The sequence below is a fragment of the Bison bison genome, unplaced genomic scaffold (assembly GCF_000754665.1).
Source record: "Bison bison bison isolate TAMUID 2011002044 unplaced genomic scaffold, Bison_UMD1.0 scf7180017864349, whole genome shotgun sequence".
In the NCBI taxonomy this organism is placed as follows: Eukaryota; Metazoa; Chordata; class Mammalia; order Artiodactyla; family Bovidae; genus Bison; species Bison bison.
In genome coordinates this window covers 4,975,848-4,995,780 of record NW_011494921.1, presented here as the reverse complement: position 1 = coordinate 4,995,780, position 19,933 = coordinate 4,975,848, and the positions used below count along the sequence as shown (strand labels likewise).

General features: G+C 46.0%; 1 protein-coding gene across 4 annotated transcripts in view; it reads left to right on the top strand.

Moving 5' to 3' along the window:
- NEDD4L (neural precursor cell expressed, developmentally down-regulated 4-like, E3 ubiquitin protein ligase) overlaps positions 1-19,933 on the top strand; it is a 295,197-nt gene that overhangs the window by 22,094 nt on the left and 253,170 nt on the right. For all 4 annotated transcript variants that reach the window (XM_010854760.1, XM_010854759.1, XM_010854758.1 and 1 more), the window contains exon 2: positions 16,179-16,252. In XM_010854760.1, the coding sequence (XP_010853062.1) occupies positions 16,179-16,252 (74 nt within the window). The remainder of the gene's footprint in view (positions 1-16,178; positions 16,253-19,933) is intronic.

The window sequence follows — 19,933 nt, the reverse complement described above, 5'->3', positions numbered from 1 at the left end:
AAACAGGACCCCACCCCTCCCCCCCACCCCCAAAAAAGATACTGTTTACACATGCTCTTAGTTCGTGTCTTTTTTCTTTAAATTTTATTTTTTATTGTTGCCTGTCCTGGGTCTTCCTTGCTGCACGTGGGCTCCTAGTTGCCGTGGCAAGTTGGGGCTGCTCTCTAGTTATGGAGCACTGGCTTGAGAGCACAGGCTCAAGAGTTGTGTTGCAAGGGCTTAGTTGCTCCGTGGCATGTGGGATCTTCCCCAATCAGGGACTGAACCCGTGTCCCCTGTATTGGAAGGTGATTCTTAACCACTGGACCACCAGGGAAATCCTTCATTCATTTCTAATGGTTTTTTCATTCATGATGTTTTGAGACTGGCTGAGAGTTAGGACGCATCCAGATGTATCAACAGTCTTGTGTTTCCCTGTGAGGTGGACGAGACTGTAATTCTTACTCCTGGGTTTTGTCTTAGAGAAGTTATACATCTACATGCTTCAGGTGGTATGTGATCTTGCATAAATCTCAGATGAGTTTTTGGCCCCCCGTATGCCAGTCTCAAATAGCCACATCTCAGAGCTGGGAAGGGAAGCCGGGGACCGACTGCTTCCTTTGCTTCCTCCCTGGTGGTCCTTCTGGCAGCGGTCCCATCTTCGCTCTCTCTCTGGCACTAACTGGCCAGCTGTCGGCCTTGGGAGGCCCCCTGCTCCGTATCTGACCAGCATTAATGGCCGGAAGTTCCTCCCTCATCCAGGCGCATCTGCCTTCCTGCAGCTTTCACTCCTGGGGTCAGGGCTTGTCCTCTGCAGCCTCATAATACAAGGACTTGGTTTCTGCCAACTCACCGCCTTCCTGAGAAAGAATCTGCCCCCCCCCGCCTTTTTTTTTAAAGGGGGGTGGTCAAACATTTGTAAGTCTTCCTATGATGTTCGTTTATTAACTATCCTGGGTACTTAAAAACAATTTTTTGCATTGTTAATATAGTGGTTTTAAATTAAAAGCGTAAAGGCCATGCAGTAAGATGTGTGTGTATCTGTCCTGTTTACCTCTGTCCCTAACCATCTGATTTCTGTCCTCAGAGTCAGCCAGTGGTACCATTTTCCGATGTCCTTGCAGAGTTCATGACACACAGACACATCGCTCACGTGTGTACCCGCACACACGTCTTCTGTCCCCTTTCTCTGTAAAGAATGGCATCACCTGTGTGTTCTCCACTTAGTCGTTTCATGTGAGAGCACATCTTGGATTTTCAAATCTGTACATAGAGTGTATTCCCATTCTTACGGTTGTTCAGTGTTCTAGCGCATAGATTTTGTCCTATTTACTTAAAAAAAGAAACTAAGCAACCACCTCTGTCAAGTCATGCCTCTTGGGCTTGCATGTACCGCTGGCCCGGGGCACAGGGTGCGGACGCTCCCTGCTCAGGACCTGGACTGATGCTTGTGGCTTACACTGTCCCAGAGGTGAGTCATACTGAAGACAAAATAAGCCCCCCAGGACCCCCTACCTGCACTTGTGATGCTCTCCCATCCTGTTTCTTCCATCCTGCGCTCTGCATTGACTTAAGCAGCTAAGCACACATAGCGCTCACAGCCATAAAACTCCATCCTCTGCTTTGGCCTCGTCACCCATTCTGATGAAATCTTTTGGATTCTGATCCTATCTTCTGACCTTTTATCTGGCTGTGTGTATCAGCTGCAAATTGGATTAGCCTGCTGTCAGTAACCTCCTCCAAATTTTCCTGGCTCAATGTTGCCCACAGTGGAGCTAATCATAAGAGCCCCCTGACATAAGCCCTGGGGGCCCCCTAGACTTTTCCAGTGATTAGGCTCTGGATAGGAGTTAGCAGCAGGATGCAACTCAGCCCCACCCTTACTTTAGCATCAGTTCACCTTCCCGTCATCATCTTGTCTAGAAGAATACAGAGTGTTCTGGTTGAAGGCTGGCCAGGGTCCATGTTCACTAGTATGCAGTGTGCCCTTGAACTTTTTGCCTTCTCAGAAAAGGGAAAAAGCGTGCATGTATCTTATATTCTTTGCAAACCTCCACTGGAGATTGTTCTTTTCTAAATGTCCAGAAAATATTTAGCGATTCACTCTAGAATTTCAGATAAATATCCCTGATTCATTCCCCCTGGAAACATGGGGGATACTCAGCTCTTTGCTAGAGTCTAGGAGGATAGTCCTGAGCAAGGGGAGAGGGTGGCTCATGTCTCTCTGGCCTTGGGTGGCTGCCTGTGGACCATTCTTGTTACTTCCCAAGATCTGTCTAGCCTCTGCTCTGCAAGAGCATCGTCCTTGGCCATGATGTTGTTCAGTTGCTCAGCCATATCTGACTCTTTGTGACCTCATGGACTATAGCCCGCCAGGCTCCTCTGTCCTCCACTATCTTCTGGAGTTTGCTCATATTCATGTCCACTGAGTCAGTGATGCCATCTAACCATCTCATCCCTTGCTGCCCCATTCTCCTTTTGCCTTCAGTCTTTCCTGGCATTGGCCGTTATAGCTAATTTTAAAAAGCTAGCAACAAAAATGGTGAGAGGAGAAATGTAGGTCCTGTGGGAACTTATTGTAGGGGTGACTTACCGAGTCTTGGAGATCTGGAAGGACATGTTCAGACAATGTGATATTTAAGCTGACACCTAAAGACAAGTAAGGAGGAGATCTGAGCAAAAATAGCATCAAATTGGTGGAGCTGGCGGAGGGAGGAATTGCCATCAGCCCAGTCTGTATAATTTATAATGTGATTCATAACTTCTTTCAACGCTGGGAACTTTGCCCGTCTCTGATTCTGTAATTTCTGAAATGACCAGAAGTTTCAGTTTCTTGTGACGGAATGGGGACTTGGTGGAACCAGTTTGCAGAGCCCAGATTTCCTTGTTGCCACCTCCACTCCTCTGTGTCGGGACTCTGGGTCTCCTAGTTGTTTTCCAACACAGACAGGCTGACTCCATGTAGTCAGGAAGTGTTAGCACAAGGCTTCTAATTGTAGCCCAAGAGCGGGCAGTTATTAAACTCTTCAGACTTCTCTAGGAATTAGGAATAGTTACCTTGTGAGGGTTTATCTGGTAGTGAATAAAGTCTTTGTGGGGCCAAACCAAGACATTATCTGCAAGTATGTGGCCACAGAGATTGGGAACATCCACAGTTCCAGTGGCAGTGATTTGGGTGCTATCTCCGTGAGTCACAGCTGGAATTTGATTGTCCGCCCTTCTGAGTTGTGTGTGGTCAGGGCAGCCTGGGGAGGGAAGTGGAGATGGGCCATCTGGAGCACAGGAGATAGAAGCCCGGAGGGGTTTCTGTTTGGGCTGATCTTTGAAGGCCTGTCCTGGAGCTTGAGTACTTCAGAGGTAGTGGCAGGGTCACCCTGTTGCAGAGATGAGCACAACCCGTGTTGGGATCTTCAAACTAAGCCCTTGTTCTGAGGTCACACTCATTATTCTCCGAGGTCACTTGACTAATTGTAGGTAAGAACTGATGCTTTCAAACTGTGGTGCTGGAGAAAAAAGGATATCAAACCAGTCCATCTTAAAGGAAATCAACTCTATTCATTGGAAGGACTGATGCTGAAGCTGAAGCTCCACTGCTTTGACCACCTGATGCAAAGAGCTGACTCATTGGAGAAGACCCTGATGCTGGGAAAGATTGAAGGCAGGAGGAGAAGAGGGGCAATGGGGGATGAGATAGTTGGATGGCATTACCGACTCAATAGACATGAGTCTGAGCAAACTCCTGGATCTAGTGAGGGACAGGGAAAGCTGGCATGCTGCAGTCTATTGGGTCTCAAAGAGTCAAACACAACAACTGAACAACAGCAAAGCAAGTTGAACAGATACAAATTAGAGTCAAGATACCAGCCCTGTGTCTTCAAGTCCACGCAACAGGCCATTTTTTCACAATAAAATCTAACAGGCAACACCGGATTTTTTAAAATCAGCTTTGCTCCTATGTGCCCTCGTCAAGTTGCTGGGAGCTCTTGGGCTCTCCGACATGAGTCCTGCTTCCCATTGTACTTGGTGAGGGTCAGATATGGGGCCATGGGGTTCACCTGGGAATTATCTTCTTGGGGATTCTTGGGAGTCTCTGCCTCCCGAAATCCAAACCTTCTGCCAGTTCCTCCTGGCCAAGCTACACACTCCGCGCAGAAATCCAGACTTTATTGTGAGAGGTCAGGTATGACTACCATGAAAAATAGAGAACTTTAGGGAATTTGCTGGTGGTCCACGGGTTAGACTTCATGCCCTCACTGCCGAGATTGCAAGTTCAATATCTGATTGGGGAGCTAAGATCTTGCAAGCCATGTGGTGTAGCCAGAAAAAGTGTATAGAGTTATTTTAAAAATATGTGTATTGTGTTGTTCAGTTGCTCAGTCATGTCCGACTTTCTGAGACCCCATGGACTGCAGCACGCCAGGTTTCCCTGTCTTCACCACCTCCTGAAGCTTGCTCAGACTCATTCCATTGAGTTTGTGACGCCATCCAACCATCTCATCCTTGGTCGTCCCCTTCTCCTGCCTTCAGTCTTTCCCAGCATCAGGGTCTTTTCTAGTGAGTCGGTTCTTCGCATCAGGCGCCCAAAGTATTGGAGCTTCAGCACCAGTCCTTCCAGTGAATATTCAGGGTTGATTTCCTTTAGGATTGACTGGTTTGATCTCCTTGTAGTCCAAAGGACTCTCAAGAGTCTTCTCTAACACCACGGTTCAAAAGCATCAATTCTTCGGCACTCAGCCTTCTTTTTTTTTTTTTTTTTTAATACAAATATGTATATTATATATATAATTTTAGATTTGGAGCTATGAGTTTTGGCTTTCAGCAAAGTGCAATTGTTTATTATCATTTTTAGAACTAGAACCACAAGATAATTCTTCTCTTAGCAATCTGGAAGGAATTTAAAAATGTTTCCTGTCTTATGATTAAGTTTGGAACAAAAAGACCATTGATAACTGGATTCTTTGAAGACCTTTTACATGGAGTTTTACCAAGTCTTTCTGGTAAAAAGAGAATTTTTAATTAGTGGAGGAGAGTGACTGCATCCTTTAAGTGGGACTCTCGCCAGCACCTTCATCCCATGGATGCTGTTCACGGACACCTTCCTCGCCTCCCCGCTGTCATCACTGAATTACTGTGGATTCTTGGCATTTGAGGATTTAACATTTCTAACTGAGAGCCAGTGTAAAAACCTATCCACAAGTTTGCATTCTTGCTGAGGCGTGCATTTGAGTCATGCGAGCTGCGAGGCCCATGGAAACACATGTCAGTAGGCCTGTCCCTGACCTTGGCTGCCGCCCACTGCTGCTGACTCCTCAGCCTAGCAGTGACCCCTGAGGCCATCTGCTCCCTCATCTCTTCTTCAGGGATGGATTTTCCAGGTGAAACGATGTGCAATAGTGATGACGATAAAGGAACTTGGGGTGACCACTGGAAATGCCAGAAGTCACAGACATCCAGTGCTGTCACCAAATGAAACAAAGGGCATAATAGTCAAAACAGCATTTGGTGAGAGGGTGGAAAGGAGAGCCTGAGACAGACCTGCATTTATCAGGCCATGCAGAACTGGCTTCAAGAAGTGACAGAAATCATATGCGTGCTCGAATGCGATTCTAGGGCAGTTTGTCTTCTGCTACAACTTTGCTTTTCTGGAGCAGGTGATATGGTTGCAGCCAGTATGCCCAAATGTAACTGTTTCCAGACTTTCCTCCCATCTTGCCATCTCCTTCGCCTGCAGGGCATCCTTGGGACCTGGTCTGGCTCCCTCTAGGGTGGTCGGCCACCCCGACTCCACCCACTGTTTTCAGTCCCAACCAGCCTTTTGTCTCTGTGTTCCAGGGTGTCCATAATTCCCTTAAAGGGACCGAGAAGCCCTGTTGAAGTTCTACCTCTTTTCTTGCCTCCCAAATGCATTTTCTATGACTATTTTGCAAGACTTGCAACCTTGCTATGATTCTGGCCTCATCAGCTAAAACTCCCAGATCTTCATGACACTGGCTGTGAAATCACCGTCGCTGCTACGCCTCTACATATATAACGATTTTTAAAATGTCTCGATGCAGAAAGACCGTGCTATACGCCATAGTATTTGCTTTATTAGTCTTCATAGCTCTTAATTGATAAGCATGTAATTTGCGTGCTGGTCTTCCATCTTTCAAAAGAGACCTTGACCCTGGAACGTGTGATGACCATAATGCCTCTCTCACTTCCAGATAGCTGGGTCCCATAGTTTAACTCTTCTGCTGTGTTCTAAGTTGTAATTAGGGTAAGAATAGCGGCCCCTCCTCCCTCCCATCCTTCTTTCCTATCTTCCCTGCCACAGGACATTATTCAGATGCTGCTCCCTTCTTGCCCTATATTGGTGCCCTTAGAGCAGCACCGTCCTGTAGAACTTTCTGTGATTATGGAAACGTTCTCTGTGCTGTCCAGTACAGTAGCCACTAGGCATATGGGACTGTTGAGCACTTAAAATGTGGCTACTGTCGCCAAGAAACTGGATTCTAACTGATTTTAATTACATTTAAAATAGCTTTTTATAGCTAGTGGCAGCCATATTAGACAGTGCAGCTGTGAGGTTTGGTTGAAAATATGACTGTCTAACAAGAAAAAAAAAAGGCAACAGCGATGTCTGACTTATGGCAGTAGCCTTTACTTCTTTTTCTTGTGTTGAGACATTGTCCCAATTACTGGAAAATCTCAGTTTAGCAAGGAGATAAATCAGACGCCCATTGTTGCATGGGATTCTCCCTGCATGTTAATTCTCTATTGCTGTGTAACAGATTATCCCCAAATTTAGCATCGTAAAACAATAAGGATTATTAGTTTCTGTGTATCCAGAGATCAAAAATGGCTTAGCTGGGTGCCTCTGACTCATGCCTTGCTGGCATATAAGATCTGTCATGAGGTTGCAGTCATGATGTCAGCCAGGAGGGCTGTCATCACAGGGCTTAACTGGGGCTGGAGGACCCCCTTCCAAGAAGGTTCATCCACGTGGCTGTCGGCAGGAGCCCTCCGTTCCTCTCTGCAGGGACCTCTCCTCTGCTCAGGCTTCTTGAGAGTCCTCCCCGCATGGCAGTGTCTGGTTTCCCCCGAATGAATGATCTCAGAGAGAGAGTGAGCCACAGTGCTTTTTATGACACAATCTTCAAAGTTACACACTGTTACCTCCCCCATGGTCTTATTAGAAAGACGTGGCTAAGTCCAACCCCTTGCCAGGGAGAGAAATGAAGCCCTCCCTCTTCAAGGAATTTCAAGAATTTGTGAACCTGTTTTAAAGCCACACAACATAATTTCTGAAAGTCAGTCACCTTGTGCGTTCACATTGATGCTGCTCTGGAGGGCCATCCTTTTCACTTCCTCCTATTTGTTGGGTAGAAGAATGGCTGTAATCTAGTAGAAGTTAAGGAATTTAGATTGTGCAGGATCCAGTGTTTCTGCAGCTTTTTCCACAACTGATATCCTTGGGACTTCGCTTGTTTCATATATTATGTGTCAGGCTGACACTGGTGAACAGCTACCGCGGATAGTCTTGTGGGCCGGGGCTGTTTGCTGTCATCTTTATCACGTGAGCTTGAGCTGGACGTGTAGTCTTGGTGTTGAGCTGCTCTTGTTTTCCGTCCTCCATCTTTGGTCTCATCACACACATCTTTTCCTCTGTGTCAGCCCTGTATCCTAGGCGTATTTCACATGTGTGTGTGTCTAACCCCCACAGTTGACTGCTAGGCCCTGAGCAGCAGAGAAGACCGTCTTGCTCAGTTTTGTGCTCCTCCTTTCTGCTAGGAAAATGCCTTGAAGATGAATCACTCAACACATTGTTGTTGTTGAGTGTGTCATTAGGTCAAAGTGGAGAACGCCCAGGGAGGGAGAGAGAAAAGTTACCAGCGTTGTGAGATCAGGGAACCCCTCAAGAGAGTGAATAGGGGCACAGGTTTAGGGGACAGGAATTGGGGTAGAAAGGGGAGAAAGGAGGTAGAGAGGATAGGATATAGCAAGAGTTGGCGATGATGAGAATGTGGGGTGATGGGCCGGTGCAGGATTTTCAAAAACATCTGGAACACGATCTTGTCTCCTAGTTGGGGCAAGAGCCAGGTGGGAATGGAGAGATGAACGGTATCTTCTGGGTATCAGGCACTATGTGGACACTTCCCACATGTTGTCTTATTTTTTTAAGGCAACTAAAGTTAGTTGATGTATATATAACTTAGATACTTGAGCGGCACAAAATTATCAATTATCTCTTTTAATCTAGAGTGTTTACTGCAAGTGTTAATAATAACTAGATAATAACTAGAACTATAAATACACTGTAGAATATGGAAGGTAAAGACATAAATTAATTTAGATACGAATTATCAATTATCTCTTTTAATCTAGAGTGTTTACTGCAAGTGTTAATAATAACTAGAACTACAAATATACTGTAGAATATGGAAGGTAAAGACATAAACTCATTTAGGGGAGAACAATTAAGAGGTACCCTGGCGCCAGACTTCCTTGTCCACATGGACAGCTGGTGTGTATGATATGTGGGGTCACAGTGGATCCCTGTGGAGTAAGACCACTATTTCGCAACCCAGATACCACCTTTTGGGGTGGGAATCCTTTGCCATTGTTAAGAATTGGGAATAAAATATAATCAGAAATAAAGGATTAAAGTTCACCTTCTCAAGGCAGATTCATGGAGAAAAGGTCAATTCTAGTGTCTTGTGTTGAGTTGGACTTGAGATTTATTTTTACCAAAGGAAGCACTTTGATAGATGCTGTATTTAAGAGGTTTTGTGGGTGGGCGTGGGGATCTGGTCATTGTTTACACACAGTTTATATGAGCAGGCTACTGAGTCGTTCATGGCAAATAGATGGGGAGACAGTGGAAACAGTGGCTGACTTTATTTTTTTTTTGGCTCCAAAATCACTGCAGATGGTGACTGCAGCCATGAAATTAAAAGACGCTTACTCCTTGGAAGGAAAGTTATGACCAACTTACACAGTATATTAAAAAGCAGAGACATTACTTTGCCAACAAAGGTCTGTCCAGTCAAAGCTATGGTTTTTCCAGTAGTCATGTACGGATGTGAGAGTTGGACTATAAAGAAAGCTGAGCCCTGAAGAATTGATGCTTTTGAACTGTGGTGCTGGAGAAGACTCTTGAGAGTTCCCTGGACTGCAAGGAGATCCAACCAGTCCATCCTAAAGGAGATCAGTCCTGAGTGTTCATTGGAAGGACTTATGCTGAAGCTGAAACTCCAGTACTTTGGCCACCTGATGCGAAAAGCTGACTCATTTGAAAAGACCCTGATGCTGGGAAAGATTGAAGGCAGGAGGAGAAGGGGGCAACAGAATGAGATGGTTGGATGGCATCACTGACTCAATGGACCTAAGTTTGGGCAAACTCTGGGAGTTGGTGATGGACAGGGAGGCCTGGTGTGCTGCGGTTCATGGAGTCACAAAGAGTTGGACATGCCTAAGCGACTGAACTGAACTGAATTGTAAACAACTGACTTACAAAATGAGCCTTCAGAATACCATCCATTTTATGGTTTGAGCGCCTTGTTTAATATCTCGATGAAGAATTAGAAAATTAAGTAGGAAGGAGAAATACATGTCAAATGCAGAGAATCCTTGTTACCAAATAACAATGCAGGACAGTTGATTAATAGAATGGGAGAAACCCTCAAAGTCGGGATAGCCTGGGTTATCTGGCCTCACTTCTTCTCTGCCTCATACAATCCATCTCCAGATAATATTTTCATTGTCATAATCCACCTTAGTTAAATATTTGATTCTGGGGAGTCATAACCAGGGACTAAAATGTCATGCATAGATTTTATGAAAGTAATAAAATGCTTCAGAGAGTGTAGCTGCTCAGCATGGGGCCCAATGCATCTGATAAATGAGTCATATACCTGGTCATGTGTTTCCTTGCAGAGTGGTGATGGCTGCTTATCTGTGTGCAACCTTGTTATTGAGAGGAAGCAAAGATAAGAAGTTTTTACTGAATGTCTGAAACCTGTGTGTAAAAAACTTTTTATTATTTTTTTTTTACTTTATTTTATTTAACTTTACAGTATTGTATTGGTTTTGCCACATATCAAAATGAATCCGCCACAGGTATACATGTGTTCCCCATCCTGAACCCTCCTCCCTCCTCCCTCCCCATACCATCCCTCTGGGTCGTCCCAGCGCACCAGCCCCAAGCATCCAGTACTGTGCATCGAACCTGGACTGGCAACTCGTTTCATATATGATATTATACATATTTCAATGCCATTCTCCCAAATCATCCCACCCTCTCCCTCTCCCACAGAGTCCATAAGACTGTTCTATACATCAGTGTCTCTTTTGCTGTCTCATACACAGGGTTATTGCTACCATCTTTCTAAATTCCATATATATGTGTTAGTATACTGTATTGGTGTGTTTCTTTCTGGCTTACTTCACTCTGTATAATAGGCTCCAGTTTCATCCACCTCATTAGAACTGATTCAAATGTATTCTTTTTAATGGCTGAGTAATACTCCATTGTGTATATGTACCACAGCTTTCTTATCCATTCATCTGCTGATGGACATCTAGGTTGCTTCCAGGTCCTGGCTATTATATACAGTGCTGCAGTGAACATTGGGGTACATGTGTCTCTTTCAATTCTGGTTTCCTCAGTGTATATGCCCAGCAGTGGGATTGCTGGATCATAAAGCAGTTCTATTTCCAGTTTTTTAAGGAATCTCCACATTGTTCTCCATAGTGGCTGTACTAGTTTGCATTCCTATGTTCTCCTCTAGGAGTTTTATAGTTTCTGATCTTACGTTTAGATCTTTAATCCAGAAACTATTTTTTTTAAGAGTAGCATTTTCTTTCCTGCTCTCCCGCTCCTAACCTTCAGGGTGAAGTGAAATTTCCTGCAACCACAGCTTGTAAATAGGAAGCACTCAATAAAGGTCCTCTTCCCTTTTATCTCCCAGCTGTTGACTCCATATTACATGAGAACTCTTTTCTTATCCTCCAAATAAACACCTCTGTGCCTTTGCGAGTTAGCTAAAATACATGTAGCTGTGTTTTCTTGGGACAAAAGGTTTCTTCATTTCAAAAATATGGAAACCTGTATTCCTAAGCCTGTGATTTTAAATTTTCTGTTCTTCCCCCTTTCGTGTTTTCTGAAGTTTCTACATAAATGTAGTTTCCAAACAAAAATATTTAATGTTTCAAAAGGAAAAAAATGCAAATAAGCAAAAAGAAGTTATCCATTATCCAGAGATGATCATTCTTATCATCACCCTTTCTAGGGCTTTGCGTGTGCCTGAATATATAGTTGATATTTATTTTAAAATGCGACTGTATTGTGAAGGCAGGTTAAAAGCTAAAGCAACCTGCAGCTTTCAGTGAGAGTAAGCTCTGCAAGTCTGCACTTCACTGCCTGGGAAGGGTCGGTAGGTGAAGGTGGAAGGGGCAGAGTGAGGCGGGAGATGCGCCGCCTTCTTGGCCTTCAGAATTTTCTGTTGGGCAGGGGAAGGGGGACAAGATTGGACGGGTGAGCGGGAGGGTCTTACCGACCTCGTCTGGAAAATGCAGCCAGCATTTCTGCCCACGTCTCATTGGCCAGAACTTAGTCGCATTACCGCACCCAACTGCAAGGTGTGCTGGGAAGTGTAGTCTCCTTGCCAGTCCTAGTCGAAAGGGGAAACAGCCTGTTCAACAACGTGCTGGTCTCTAACTCAGTTGTATAAACCGTTTTGTAACTTTCTTAAAAAAAAAAAGAAAAAACAAATAGTTTATTTTGAACATGATTTTGTGGGCAAAATCTGGTCCCCTCTCCATCTCCGCCGTATGTGAAACCCCGCCCTCTCTTTCCAGATCTCCTTGTAATTGGCCTCCCCGCTCCTGGTCTTGGTCCCCTGAAGTGACTGTCCCCCAGCAACCGAAGGGGTCTTTTAAAAACTGAAGTCAAATGTTGTCACTGTCCTGTTTGAAACTTTCCAAAGATGGTTGCAGTTATGCCCCCCACCCCCACGAGGCTGGCCCACCGCACTCTGACCCCGCCGGCCATGCTGCCCCCGCCCCCACAGCCTCTCCCCTTGGACTTGTCCTCTGCGGCGATGGGAGCTGCCAGCATCTCTGCCTGAGCCCCCCAGAGCCCAGCACCTGCTGTCTTCTTCAGCTTTCAGCTCAGATGTCACCTCTCCAGCTACCAGGCGTAGATCTCCTCCCTCCCTCCCTCCTCGTGGTTGCTTTTTTTTCCAACTGTGCTATTGTAGTCGAGCAGTCACCACCATTAGATAACATCTGGCTTGTTTGTTTGGATTTGCTAGTACCCCACCTCTCTGTTCACTAGACTGTGGGTTACTTTAAGTGGGGGGAGCTTCAGTTTGTCGCATCTCTATCCCGAGGTAATGAGTCCCGCAGCTGTGGCTGCTTAATACAAACTTGTGGGATGAATGAAGATCCTGACAGAGTGCACACATTTTTAATGACAGTACTATAGCCCACTGCGTGGAATTGCCATGAATATTTAAATGTCTACTTTTGTGTCTTTTACATAAATGCTTTGATGACTTATCTAGTTTTTTTTTGGATTTTGGTACATGTATCCGTGTTTATTTTCTTAGGATTGATTCCTAGGTGAGAATTTGTTTACTGAATCAGTGTAGGTACAAAAGTTTAATGTGTTCAGAGCCTCTGGATTTGTTTCTCCATGTGGTTGAGCACACTCTCAGCACTAAAATGTGGGCAGGGTGGGGTAGAGGTTCTGTCTGTCTTCATGGCTGTATCCCTAAATCTTAGAATAGTTGTTCAAGCTTATTGATGAATACATCAGTTTTCATAAAAAAATTCTAAGTATCCATTAATTTAAACTTATTTTTATTCATTTATTTGTAGATATGTTCTCTGATTTTTAAAATGTATGTTTTTGCAGAGAAGGTCTGTCCAGTGTAAGAACATCCACCCAATGTTAAACCCAAGGGCACTGCTGTTAGCAGGGCTCATCTTATTCCTTAGAACCCAGTCAAGGTTCCATTGAGCCCCCTATGGCGTTGGTAGAAAGTCCAGGACTCTGTCCAGGATTTTCAAAACCCCAAAGGATGTGCAACAGGGCATTTCTAACCAGAACCCTTGTCTCCTCCTCTGTGCCTGGACTGACTGTATCTCGGTTTCCATCAAGCTGTCCCTTCTTTGTCGCCCCCACATCAGCCACAAGTGCATAACTAGCTGGGCTGCTCTGAGTTGGTCTTTGGAAGGAGTTACTGCTTTGCAGACCCTTCCTCCTCCTCCCCGCTTCTCACAGGTCCTTTTACCTTCCTGCTGCTACATCACACATCTGCTTCAGCCAGCATCCAGGACCAGCCTGGAGATGAAGTGCTTTCCTTTAATGGTATCCATCCTCTGGGGGTTCCAGCCAACATCCCTTCTGTGCACAGTGGTGTCGGGGAGAATTGCTGATTTGCAGGATCTGTTATTGGTAGAGGATGGCAGAGTTGAAACGGGGAGGCAAGGTGATAGAAAAAATATGTTCATCTCCTTGTCCTCATTTCTTCTTCTGAATGGTTCCTTATTCCCCCAAGTAGAGTCTTAACCTCTTTGCCTGGCAAAAGAGGATTTCTTTTTAACCTGTGGTTCTCAACTGGTATGCTATGGGTACTTGTGTGTGCATGAGTGCTTGGTCATGTCTGACTCTCTGTGACCCCATGGACTGTAGGGCGCTAGGCTCCTCTGTCCATGGGATTTTCCAGGTAAGAATACTGTCGTGGGTTACCATTTCCTTCTCCAGGGGATCTTCCTGACCCAGGGATCGAACCTGGATCTCCTTCATTGCAAGCAGATTCTTACATTCTGAGCCACCGGGAAGCCCATAAACTCTCCCAGGTGTACCAGGAACTCTCCACAGGTGTGTTGCCAAAGTTTGATCCACGTGTAAAAGATACTTAAACTGTGGCATTACTTGAGCTGAGTAGGCCAGAAAATGAAGAAAGTTGCTTAGTCATGTCCAACTTTTTTGTAACCCCGTGGACTGTAGCCTGCCAGGCTCTTCTGTCCATGAGATTCTCCAGGCAGGAATACTGAGGTGGGTTGCCATGCCCTCCTCTAGGGGATCTTCCAAACCCAGGGATTGAACCCAGGTCTTCCACATTCCAGGCAGATTCTTTTTTTACCGTCTGAGCCACCAGGGAAGCCCCAAGGATACTGGAGTGGGTAGCCATTCCCTTCTTCAGCAGATCTTCCCAACCCAAGGATCAAACCTGGATCTCTCGCACTGCAGGCAGATTCTTTACCATCTGAGCTGGCCAGAGGACCTGTCAAATGATGGCTACAGGTACAGCTTGCTGTGAGAAATGGAAAGCCTTAGCCTAGAGAACATGCTAAGAAGGAATCCCTGATGATTGGTGGTGACCTGACTGTGTAAGAGAAAGGGAAGCGTGCTCAGCACCTGCTTCAAGGACCAAGAGAAGGCTGTGTAACCTTGGGAGCTTTAGTAGGTCCGGTAGTATGGCCCTGTTTTAGTTATCTCTGACCTGGTTGAATCCTTTCGTGAAGGCTGAAGTGAAGTGACGTTGCTCAGTCGTGTCCGACTCTTTACGATCCCATGGACTGTAGCCTGCCAGGCTCCTCTGTCCATGAATTTTCCAGGCAAGAATACTGGAGTGGGTTGCCATTCCTCCAGGGGATCTTCCTGACCCATGGATCAAACCCAGGTCTTCTGCATTACAGGCAGACGCTTTGCCTCTGAGCCACCAGGGAAGCCCTTCACGCAGGCTGGAAAGCGTGAAATCCTGTCCGGCTTGACTGCAGGCCTCTGGAAAGGGAATAAGACACACATGTTTGTGTCCCTTGTTGTGTTTGCATGTGAGCAGCCTTCTGTTCGGAGTGACGGTTGGAGGGGTAAAGAATCCTGGAAGGGAAAGGTTCTCAAATGTGTTCAATTGCACGTATGTGTCCTTGATCTGAGCGGCTAGTGGACAAGGGTTCAGCACCCTTTTCCCGTATTTTGTTTCACCCTGCCTTCATCTCCGTTGACATGACAGACCCTACAGGTCACTCAGGGCTTTCTTTCCCTCACCTATGTCTTCTCTAAACACAGTGGGTAGACAAATTTCGGATTACTTCTCTCTTGCCCCTCTGCATGTGGGGCTCCATCCAGAGCTATTTTTTGTTCTCACTCTTCTTGGATAACTTCTCACACATCTTGAGCTCTACCTGTCAACTCTACACTGAAAACTCCCAAGTATCTAGCCAAGACTAGGTGTCTCTCCTATTTATCTATTTAGTCATCTCCCCGCCCCCCCATCTGGTTGTTTCATATGGCACCTGGAATCCAACTGAATCCTCTGTTTTGATTTATGTTAAGACTTAGTGACTGAAACCGGAACCTGAGAGTCACCCTGGGTTTCTGTCTTCCGCTCCCTGTAAGCCGTCTCGTCTGTCCCGAATGCCTTAGCCACAGACTAGCCCTTCTCCCGCCATGGCACCACCGCGTGGGCCTGTGCTATCGCTTTGCGCATCCCTCTCAATGGACCATCAGCACTTTCAAGTCCAAGCTCCATGCGCACTGCCTCGGAGCTGCTTAGAAAACATTGGAATGAATGAATAAGCGGGCAGATGAATGAATGAATGGCTTCTGAGATGGTTTGGGGTCATTTCCATTTGGGGTGATGCCTTTTTTTTTTTTTTTTTACTGGCACGAGACATTATTTTTGCTTGCCAGCACTGACATTTTGAAACTGTAATTTTGAGAAGAGATTTTTACCATGTGAAATTCCTCTCTCGGCCCTCACACACATGTATATTAACTTCAAAGGAGGAATTATTTATGGAATTTATGGGATCTTGTTGCACTTGGGCATCATCTCAGTGGTCTCATGTGTGCGGCTGTGTTCCTGCTACAGCTGGGAAATATTTCCTATCAATGGTAGAAATAATTGATCTGCATGACCTAGTTTGAATTAAACTTGTGCTTAATTAACTTGGTTGCTCTAAATGTCGAGGGTTGTAGGACATCCACTTGCTTATTCAGTCTTTGCAGTATATCCTAAGGGTTGTAGGATTTCAGAACAGGAATACTGCCTTTGGAATTTAGTCTAAGGAAGGATCGATCACCCATTGCTTTGTTCCAGATCCCACCACTAGACTGCAGAGGAATCATTGACTTTGTGTATTGGGTAAGAAAACGATGGATCAAAAGTCTGTTTTTTAATCTATTTTTTCCCCCTCTCCAACAGGGAGAGTCGCGTATTCTCAGAGTGAAGGTTGTTTCTGGAATTGATCTCGCCAAGAAGGACATCTTCGGAGCCAGGTATGTCTGCTTTGTTGTTGTGTAGGTTTCTGGAGTTTAAGCAAAAACTTTTCGAATTCAGGCATCCATGGGAATCACCCGGAGGGAGGGGGGCGGCTTCTTAAAGCAGAGATTGCTGCCCCCTTCCACCAGTTTCTGACTGAGTAGGCGATGCAGATGCAACTGCTTCAGGGCCCACATTCTTGCAGGGGTATAGACCTTGTCTCAGCTGGGCTGGCTTGGCCTTCCCATGGGTTTAATGAGGAAATTAGATTCAGATGTTTCTGTTTTTCTGCAGCAGAAAAATAAGTTTGAGAATATGTTTGTGTGCGTTTTAATATATTCCTGTTGGTGTGTGTGTGTGTGCTTTTTTTAATCAACTCTAGCTGAGGGAAACAGGATCATTTTGTTCCTGGGAGAACTGGGTATTTTTTGACATGTGTAATTTTGGAATTAAGAGATTTGGTGATTCCAATGGCACGCGACTCCAGTACTCTCGCCTGGAAAATCCCATGGACAGAGAGCCTGGCAGGCTGCAGTCCATGGGGTCGTAAGAGTCAGACACGACTGAGCGACTTCACTTTCACTTTTCACTTTCATGCATTAGAGAAGGAAATGGCAACCCACTCCAGTGTTCTTACCTGGAGAATCCCAGGGACGGGGGAGCCTGGTGGGCTGCGTTTGTGGGGTCACACAGAGTTGGACACGACTGAAGCGACTTAGCAGCAGCAGCAGCAGCAGCAGTGGCATTTACAGAAGCACTGGCAGCCTAATCATTTAGGGTGTTTCAGCTTTTTAATTTGGGTGTTGCACCTGGTATTCCTGTATTTTTCAGTCAGCCCTATTGACTCTTGACAGTGTGTTGCCATAAGTTGTAAGACCTGGGAGCAGAGTAAGGATTAGAGCTGCTGGGAGCTAGAATTTGAACCAGATTTCAGAGAAGAAAGCCCTTTTGAACTTTTGGCCTATAGCAGAAGTTGATCTAATTTATCTTCCCTGTTTAATGGAAACAGGAAAGGTTAATTCTTAAATCCTGAAGGGCTGCCAGTGGCCTGCCACATATGCCAGTGGTGCTGAAACAGATCGCTGGCCCCCTCTCAGGACACCCTCTTCACGTTGGGTACCCCATGGGGTTGAACCACGAGGGCCATGCTGGCTGCTGGAATCACCTCGTCGAAACCCTGGCTCATCGTCTGTGTCCCCAGGATGGTGGACCGTGGTGATGCTCTGGCCTCAGGGCCTCAGCCTGACCCTGGAGATGCTGCGTGACGAGGCTCGTTCTGTCCAGCTCAGCTCGTCCTCCCACACCCCACTGAAGCCCCTGACTGCCGTTGGTCAGACCTCTTTTATATGCTGTGCTGTTACCAGGCCTGGTTTTTTTCTTCCAATACTTGTTTATTAAGCTGCTCTGGGTCTTGGTTGCAGAATGCAGGATCTTTTTTCAGTTGCAGTGTGGGGCCTTTAGTTGCGGCGTGAGAACTCTTTAAATTGTGGCATGTGGAATCTAGTTTCCTGAACAGGGATCAAACCCAGGGCGCCCACACTGGGAGCATGGAGCTTAGCCACTGGATCCCCACGGAAGTCGCACCATGCCTGCTTTGAGTTTTATTTAGCAAAGAAATCACTAAGTTACTAATGACTTGCACCTGGCGAAATGACCAACGAGAAATCCAGGCATATCTCACTTTATTGCACTGCAGTCCATGGGGTTGCTCAGGGTCGGACAGGACTGAGCGACTTCACTTTTACTTTTCACCTTCATGCATCGGAGAAGGAAATGGCCACCCACTCTAGTGTTCTTGCCTAGAGAATCCCAGGGACAGGGGAGCCTGGTGGGCTGCAGTCTGTGGGGTCGCACAGAGTCAGACACGACTGAAGCCACTTAGCAGCAGCAGAGTACTGTTTTTTTTTGTTTTGTTTTTTTTTTAAACAAATGGAAGGTTTGTGGTAACTGTGTTGTCAGACGATGGTTGACATTATTTTTTAAGCAAGAACGTATTTTTAAATTAAGGTACTTACACTTTTTACAAAAAGAATGCTATTGTACATCCAACAGACTATAAATAACTAATATATGGACTATTTATAACAATTGCACATCTAATAGACTAAAAGTAACTGTGTGATATGTCATGGGAAGCCCGAGTTTGTGTGGCTCAGTGTATGATGATATTTGCTTTATTGTGGGGCCCTGAAACTGATGCTGCAGTATCGCCTATAAATAAGTAAAATTGATGCACGTTCAATATCGGGGAAATATTTTTTAAAAAATCTCTCATGCTTCAGTGTGCCCAGATGACTGACGGAGGGTTAGCTTTCTGAGTCGTCTCTCCAGGAAACGACGCGCTCTGGGGCGCTGCCGCCAGCCTGAGCTCCAGGTGCTGGGCTGGGAGACGCATCCACCTGCAGCTTCTTCCTTATGTGACTGCGAAGCCCCTGAGCAGCTCACCACACGCCTGAACCAATGCTCTAACGCTTCACTTCCCTCTTACTAAACGAGACATTTATTGGAGACAGAGGCTTCTTTTCAGTATCTTTCTTCTACTACTTAACAGGCACCAGCATCAAGAACAGAACTGGGCCGGTTGGCTTTTCACGTTCCGCATTTGCACACTGACGAGTAGATTGTGTTTTATGTCAAAAAAAAAAAAAAAAATGCCTATCGTTCTCGCTGACTCTGCATCAAATGTTAGGGTTTGGAAGGAAGGAGCTGGATTTGGGAAATTTCAGTCACTTTTCCTTAAATTCATTTTCGTTTTGTTTTATCCAAAACTCTTCATAAAAAAAAAAAATTGAAATGGATTCAGATTATGTTTTTCAGCCTGTTCAGAAGACCTGAGGTTAAAATTGGAGCGGAATTGAGCTCCAAATCTTATAAGAGCCAAGCAGAGCTGAGCCTTGAATTGTTATCATTTATACGAGAAGAGAAGGGATCATTTCTCGGGGACAGATTAGAGAGGAGTTACAGATAATACCTCAAGACGTTCAGTGGAAAGAAGCAGTGTCGCGGCTTCACAGACTGGGTTCCAGAAAATGAGTCAGAAGCTCTGAATCTGGTTCTGCCTTCCCTGTCTCAGTTCAGTGAGTTCCGCACACACCTGCCTGCCCCCCTCCTTCCCTCTCCTCCTCTCTTAGGTGCCCCCGTTCTCCAAAGACCCGTTTGCCGGTGAGTGGGTGGCCCTGGGAGAGCTGGGGGACGGAGCAGGGCCACTCCACGCTGGCCCCTCCCAGGAGAAGGGCGCCGGCTCGCACCCTATCATTTGCCCAGTGACCTGAAGGTTCTTCCACGTTCCCTGGAGCACCTCTTTCCGAGTCACCTCCGGTACATGAGCAAAAAGCAGGGAGCAGGGAGGGCAGTTTCCGGGGGTCGGAGGGAACCCCAGGGTGACTCTGATCCACTGGTACCACTCATGTGTCCTGAGGGCGGCAGGGGCACAGCCGTGAGCGTGGCCGATGTTGTAGTGCCTTCCGTGCTTCTCACTCCCCGGAGTGAGACCCTTTTCTCCGCGTCATCCTGAACCACAACCCGGCAGGCCCCTTTTCCCTCAGCCCCTGTCACTGAATGTCCCCTCCACCTCTGCACCTCACAGCAGCTGACCCCAGTGTTTTTGACATCAGGGACCAGTATCGTGCAAGAGTTTTTCCATGGATGGTGGGGAGGCCATGAGGGGGATGGTTAAGGGATGATTCAAGTACATTGCA